The 6,419-nt window shown below is 50.2% G+C and overlaps 1 protein-coding gene across 2 annotated transcripts in view; it reads right to left on the bottom strand.

Annotated features, from left to right (window-relative positions):
- Nucleotides 1–679: 679 nt before the first annotated feature.
- Nucleotides 680–6,419, bottom strand: part of Tpst1 (tyrosylprotein sulfotransferase 1) — an 88,369-nt gene continuing 82,629 nt past the window's right edge. For both annotated transcript variants that reach the window (XM_013148256.3, XM_003465801.5), the window contains 3 exons: nt 5,851–5,901; nt 3,506–3,555; nt 680–1,119 (listed from right to left, as the gene is read on the bottom strand). In XM_013148256.3, the coding sequence (XP_013003710.1) occupies nt 3,535–3,555; nt 5,851–5,901 (72 nt within the window). In that variant the 3' untranslated portion in view covers nt 680–1,119; nt 3,506–3,534. The remainder of the gene's footprint in view (nt 1,120–3,505; nt 3,556–5,850; nt 5,902–6,419) is intronic.

Genomic DNA, 6,419 nt, shown 5'->3' with positions numbered 1-6,419 from the left:
AGCCGGCTGTGCTCCAGGAAGTGCAGAGAGGCCAGGAGCACTGGGTCCAGGGAGAGGGGAGGAGGCCAGAGCGGAGGGAGGACACTGCTGGGAGGCTCTGCCATGACAGAATGCCATGATGTCCTGCCACAGAAGGGACAGAGGGAGGGGATGGGCTCGGAATCCTCTGAAGGTGGGAGCCAAGATCCTGGGGGGAGAGGGGAGAGAAGTATGATCCTAAGGTTGCTGGCTGGGTGACAGCTTGGCAAACACTGTGCTTCTGACATGGATGGGATGAGGAGGTCGGGTTTGGGGGCCAGGGTCACATGCCAGATTCCTCATTCAGTGCCTGCAGGAGTGGGATTCCTCCTGTCAGCGGGAGACCATAACTTTCTATCCTTAAACACGGGCCAGCAAAAGCTAGGATGGGCTGCTGAAGTTGTTTTGATTTCTGGTGTGTATTAGGAATTGAACTCATGACCTCGAGCTTGCCAGGAAGGTACCGTGTAGGACAGGGTTTTGAAAATAGGTGGCAGCAATAAGTCTCTCTGCAATCAGTGACAGAAAACTTCACTCAGACTGCTGATGCCGCAGTTGGAGGCTCCGTGACGCCAGCCAAGAAAGGGGTTCAGCAGAGCACCCTAAGGGAAGGCCTGTGCTTCTCAGAAGTCACATTAATGAAAACACAGAACTAATAGGATGCTTCACTTTGAAAGCTTTTATTTTGAAAAATAAAATACAAAAGTCATTAAGTTGTAAATGTATACGGTACTTTCCAAACTTTTCAGAATCAATACGATGAATTACTTAAATAATTAAGCTTTAATACTATCCACATCAATACATTTAAACAGGCACAAATGTTCTGGGACAAAACACTGGGACATGTCGGGACCACCTACTCCAACACAGCGGCGTTTTCCTGCCTCCCCAAAGAACAGAGGGTGGGATCCGGGAAGGAAAGAAGGGCACGCACAGTCCCCCCACCCCAGACACGTGTTCCAGGCAGCAGGTCCCTCGGAGGCCACCAGCGGGTGAGCGGGAAGACAGGTCGCTTGGTCACTGCGCACGGGGCCACCGAGCTCGGCAGGGGCCAGCGGTCCTAGAAGCGCCCTCTGGCTGAAGAGGCGGAGGTCTCTCCTAGGGCAGAGACCCAGTGTTACAGGTGTGGCGCTCCTGTCTGCCTCCCACGCCACCAGCGCTCCCTTCCGGGATGATGCCTGGCAGCAGGCAGCAGCAGGCAGAGGACCAACCAGGGGAGCCCAGGTGGTTACAAAGGAAGGGCTGCTCCGGAGGCCTCGGACTGCAAGAAGCTTTTCTGTGTAAAACATACAGTGGTAGCCAAAGCCAGGGCTGCCCTGCCTGTTCCTCAGTGACACAGCCTTCTCTGCAGCTGAGGCCACCACAGGGGCACTGGCCCTGAGGATGCTGAGGTCACCAGGCTCCCTGAACCCTTAGGAGCAGACACTGAGGTTCTTTAAAGGGAGTGTTAGAGAGAGAAGCAGCAACCATCAAGGGGTTCACAAGACAGGAAGACACACTAGGGTCTCTCCTAGGGTGCTTTCCAGGCTCCCCAGCCTCTTGTGCCTGCACTGGGCCCCAGGGACCCCCATAAGCCAACCAGGATGGAAGTCAGCTTCGGGCCAGCACAGGCACATTCTGTCCTATGAAACCTGGCCACTAAGTGGGTCCCTGTATCTGGGAGGGGAGTAGTGGGGGTGGGGGTGGCATATTTCCTGTACATTTTGAAAGCATCAAAATGACATCACCCAAGATCTAAGAACTGCTGTTACCCGCCCCCACCCTATAGTGTGCGCCCCATATCCTGCATGTGCCCCTTCCCAAGAAGGCAGCCTTGCAACATCCAGGCTTTGACATGATACAGAAGACCATGGGCTTATGTTTTAATCCACGCAGGCTGGAAACATCTCTCACTGAATAACTCCAGTTTCTGTGTAGTACAACAGGAAGAATAGAACTTACCAGGCACTCTGAGGAGTGGAATTGTAAACATACCCTACATTACATTTTACATGTGTCATGTCCTGTATCTTCATCTATGTCTTACGCCTGGTTTACAGCATATACCCAGTACACGGTATTATATAAAATAAAAATAAAGCTTCTGCTGGTACCGCCACCTGCCAGGAAGTACACAAAGCAGAGAGCAAAGGCATCTGGGCCCTGTAGAGTGCGTGGAGCTGTTCCCTGGATGCCTACACTCGAATCTGCAAGCAGGGGGTGACTGGGGCTGCCAGAGCAAGGACAGTGTCTAAAAAGGATGCCTGCAGTGGTCCCGACACGGCCGGAAGTCCAGTGGTGTGACTGAGCCAGCACCAGTGGATCCCTGCCCCGAGGTGAACAGTGCCCTGAGCACACGGAGCCTCCACGCGCGGGCCTTCCTGAGCCACGGAAGGAAATGACCAGAGTGAGAAGGAAGCCAGGGAGAAAGGCATCTGGGCTCAAGGGTAGTGCAGCCCTGGGTGCCCAGGGAGCTACTGGGGCCTGGTTCCCTCATAGGTTCCTGGCGTAACAGGTATAAAAATGGATCGTGAAAATGATTTTCTTAATTCACTAAAACTATGGCCTCCTTTCTTCCAAAGACGATTTAAAACAGTAAGTACCAAGCAAACAAAACTATGAGAAAAGATCAATGCTGGAAGTTTAGAAAAGCTTTCCAAGCTCTAATGGATCTAAGCACCACCATATCATTCAGAGCAAGAGAGGGCTCCAGAACACCGGGAGATGGGGCGAGCAGCCATGGGAGGGAACCTGGGTTTGAACCAGCTCCATCACCCAGGCGCTGTGTCCTGGCCAAGGTCCACATATGCAACAGGAAGAGGCTTTGAAGGCCGCTGGCAGGCTCGCAGTGCGGCCCTTAGCTACAGAGAGGCAATGAATCGTTAACCATGAGCAAGGGTGCACTTGGAAAAGCAACCAACTCAGAAACAGACGAATTAGTGCAAAGCTTTTGCAAGTCTGGCACACAGGCAAGCAGTGCGGGGTGGCAGGAAAAGCCCTGGCTCCAGGTGTCCCTTACTCCGTGACAGCATCAGTGTCCTTATTAGCAAATAGGCAGTGGGGCTTCACTGTCCCCTGGTTCCGTAGCACTAACACACTGTATAATTTTCTTTTTCTTTTGTCTTTTTCATTTTTATCGGTACTGCGGATCGAACTCACGACGACCGCCTGCTTGCAAGGCAGGTGCTTATGCCGCTGAGCTAAATCCCCAGCCCCCACTGTATAATTTTCAGTCCTTCTTCATGATGAACGTAACACCTACCACTATTTACATGCTTATTTGTGCCGGGCTCACTGCAGACCTCATGGGTAATGTTACCACTAATTTCTTAAGAGACAACCTCATTTTATAGAAGAGATGGAGACACAGAGGTTAAGTGACTGGGTTGTGACACAGCCGGAATTCCAACCCAGGCACCCCAGTTTCAAAGTTGTGCTTCCACCTGGCTGCACTGCCCCGAGGGAAGCCTAAGCAGGAAACCCGAATTGACGTCCCCAACCTCACCTCGAGTGGGAAAGATGCTCCGGGATCTGCTACTCCACTTGCTCGGTTTGCTAGAAGAAGTGAAAGATGGTTAAAGCTCTTGAGATCAGTCAGCATAACAAGCCGCTGCTCCTTCTGAGACACTGGCAGGGGCAGTTTGGGGGCTCAGACTTCACAACTGTCGCACACAGAATCTGGCTGGGCAGGGTAGTGCACACCTACAATTCCAGCACCGAGGGAGGCTGAGGCTGGAGAATCACAGGTTTGAGACCCACCTAGGCAATTTAGTGACTTAGCAAGACCCTGTCTCAAAAAATAAGAAGGTTTGGGGGGTAACCTGGTAGAAGAGTGCTCTGGGTTCAATCCTCAGTATAACCAACAACAAAAAAGAACTTGGCCATCCCCTGGGGTTTCAGAGGGTACGGCTCTAAACCCTGGAGTTTCCTCAGTGACAGGAGCATTTTTGTTCTTCATGAGCCCTAGATTCACCCCAGAGTTTACATTAAGAGAGAAGATGACTGAGGAGGAGGCCTCGTCACAGAAAGATCGCCACTGTGAGCGACCAGGGCAGCAGAGCCCGGCAGCCCCTAGAGCTGAGTGTGGGTGCTGAGGCTTAGGAGCACACAGAGGGGCCAGCAAGACACAAGCCTGGCCCTACAGGGATGGGGCCCTGGAGCTTGGGCAGGAGCCCTTGGCCCTCGCCTGCGTCTCTCCTGACCTGTACCCTTTGCTCCAAAGCTCTACCCAGAGGTGCAGTGCTGCCCTGAGCTCCATGAGCCATTCCAGCCCACATCCAAGATGCTTCGTGGGTTTCTGTTTTCTCAGTTAAACCACCATCTTTTCTTGCCCCCTTCTAAATGTAAGGGAGAGGCAGTCAATACAACTACCCATGGTAAGTGTCTTGGAAGAGCCTGTAAAGTCTTTTGCCCATTACGGAAATCCTTTTCTTACTGAACATTACACACAGGATAAAGATGACCAGCGGTGCTGGCGCAGGCCTGCATCCCCAGCGCTTACCTGTCCCAGCCGCGGGGCCTCACCCACACCTGTGATGGGTACTTCCGTCAGTGACGTGACGTCGGGACACTTCCAGAACCTGGGCACAGTACTGAGTCTTGTTCCCAAGTAACAAGGGCTCAGCACTGCAGGCTGGGCACTGCGCTAGCAGCGAGTCGGCATCGTTCAGTGGTGTCACCATCTCTCCCCACCCCTCGCCAGGGTGACAGCTGGCACTCAAAGCTGGGACACTGTCTGCGCTGGTTCACCAGCCCTATCAATGCCTGATTTTCCCCAACTAAGGAAACACAACCGGAATGCCAGTGAGTGTGATATTCAGGTCTAACTGAACCAGTTAGAACTTAATTTGTATTTCATTGTTGTTGTTTTTCGGTGCTAGGCATTGAAGGCAGAGTCTCGCATATGCAGGCAACTGTTTTACCACTGCTGCTAGCCACACCCCCCACCTCTGGATTAAAAAAAAATTTTTTTTGAGACAGGGTCTTGCTATGTAGCTCAGGCTGATCTTGAACTCACTAAGTATCCCAGGCAGGCCGTGAACTCATAGAGAGCCTCCTGCCTCAGCCTCCCAAGTGCTAGGATCACAGGCATGTGGCACCACACCTGGCTAATTTTTTAAAGACTAAAACTGACAAACTTCAATCTCTCAGATTCTTCCTGAGGGTTAACAGCTGGGTATGTAGTATGTTCACCAGTCTTCCAGGCTCCAAAAGAAAAAAGCTGGGTCAGGGATTTAGCTCAGTGACAAAAGCACCTGCCTGGCAAGCGCGAGGTCATGAGTTCAGTCCCTGGTACCGCAAAAAAAAAAAAAGTTAAGCACTGTATGAGTGTACAGCTGTACATTTCATTGTAAATTAGATCATCAGAGGTTGAGGTGCAGTCCCCAGTAGACACTCCTTACACGCAAAGTTCCATGTGGCTTGTGTGTGACCTCACTCACAAATGGAATGTACAAATCAATACAGTATTTTCCTAGTGTTGGATGATACTAAGCACTCTGAAATTAAAACAGGATTCAATTATTGTTTTGTTTTGTGTTTTTGAGACAGGGTCTCCCTATACAGTTTAGGCCGGTCTTGGGCTCACTCTCTAGCCCAACCTGGTCCCAAACTTGCAACGATCCTCATGCCTCAGCCTCTTGAGCACTGGGATTACAGGCGTGCGCCACCACACCTGGCTTCAATTATTGTTAAAATTAACAAATATCAGATATCAATCTTCCTACTACAGCACAAATCATTACCTTTTCTTTTTTCCTTTAGTTTTATTTCATTTTATTTAAAAGATTACTTCAATGCAAGAACCAATTTCTTTAGAAGAGGAGGAAGCAGATGCAGGAGACTGCGTACCTGGGCTTTGTCTTTCAGGAAGTCAGGGAGTTGAAATTCTCCTTTGTAGACCTGCAAGAAACAAGGCAGGTGTGAGCTGGGGGCAGCAGGCATGAGGACAACGTGACACCTGCTCTGCCTGGGTGCCTCGCTTCAGTCCCAGTGGCCGAGGATGCCAGAGCTGCAGCCACGGCACAGCCCAGGCCAGGGCCCGCTCCGCAGACAACTCTTAAGATGATACATACTTCCACGTCAGAATATCTTGTAACAAAAACTTATTTTCAATATATAAAAAGATTTCTGAGGGGCTGGGGATTTAGCTCAGAGGCATAAGCACCTGCCTTGCAAGCAGGTGGTGGCAAGTTCGATCCCCAGTACTGATTAAAAAAAAAAAAAGATTTCTGATACAACAGTAATTGTAAAATGATTTTTTAAAAATAGCATATATAATAACACCAAAGTCCACCAAATATCTAGGAATAAAAATAATAAAATATATGTATAACTTTTACACAGCAAACCATAAAACATTATTGAGAGAAATGAAGGATCCAAATGAATAAAAAGGCAACCCTAGTACAACACTGAAG

This window comes from Cavia porcellus, unplaced genomic scaffold (assembly GCF_034190915.1).
Source record: "Cavia porcellus strain 051 isolate PalLab524CR breed Dunkin Hartley unplaced genomic scaffold, mCavPor4.1 scaffold_23, whole genome shotgun sequence".
Taxonomy (NCBI): domain Eukaryota; kingdom Metazoa; phylum Chordata; class Mammalia; order Rodentia; family Caviidae; genus Cavia; species Cavia porcellus.
The sequence above is the reverse complement of the archived record's forward strand: the minus strand, read 5'-3'. Positions and strand labels throughout refer to the sequence as shown.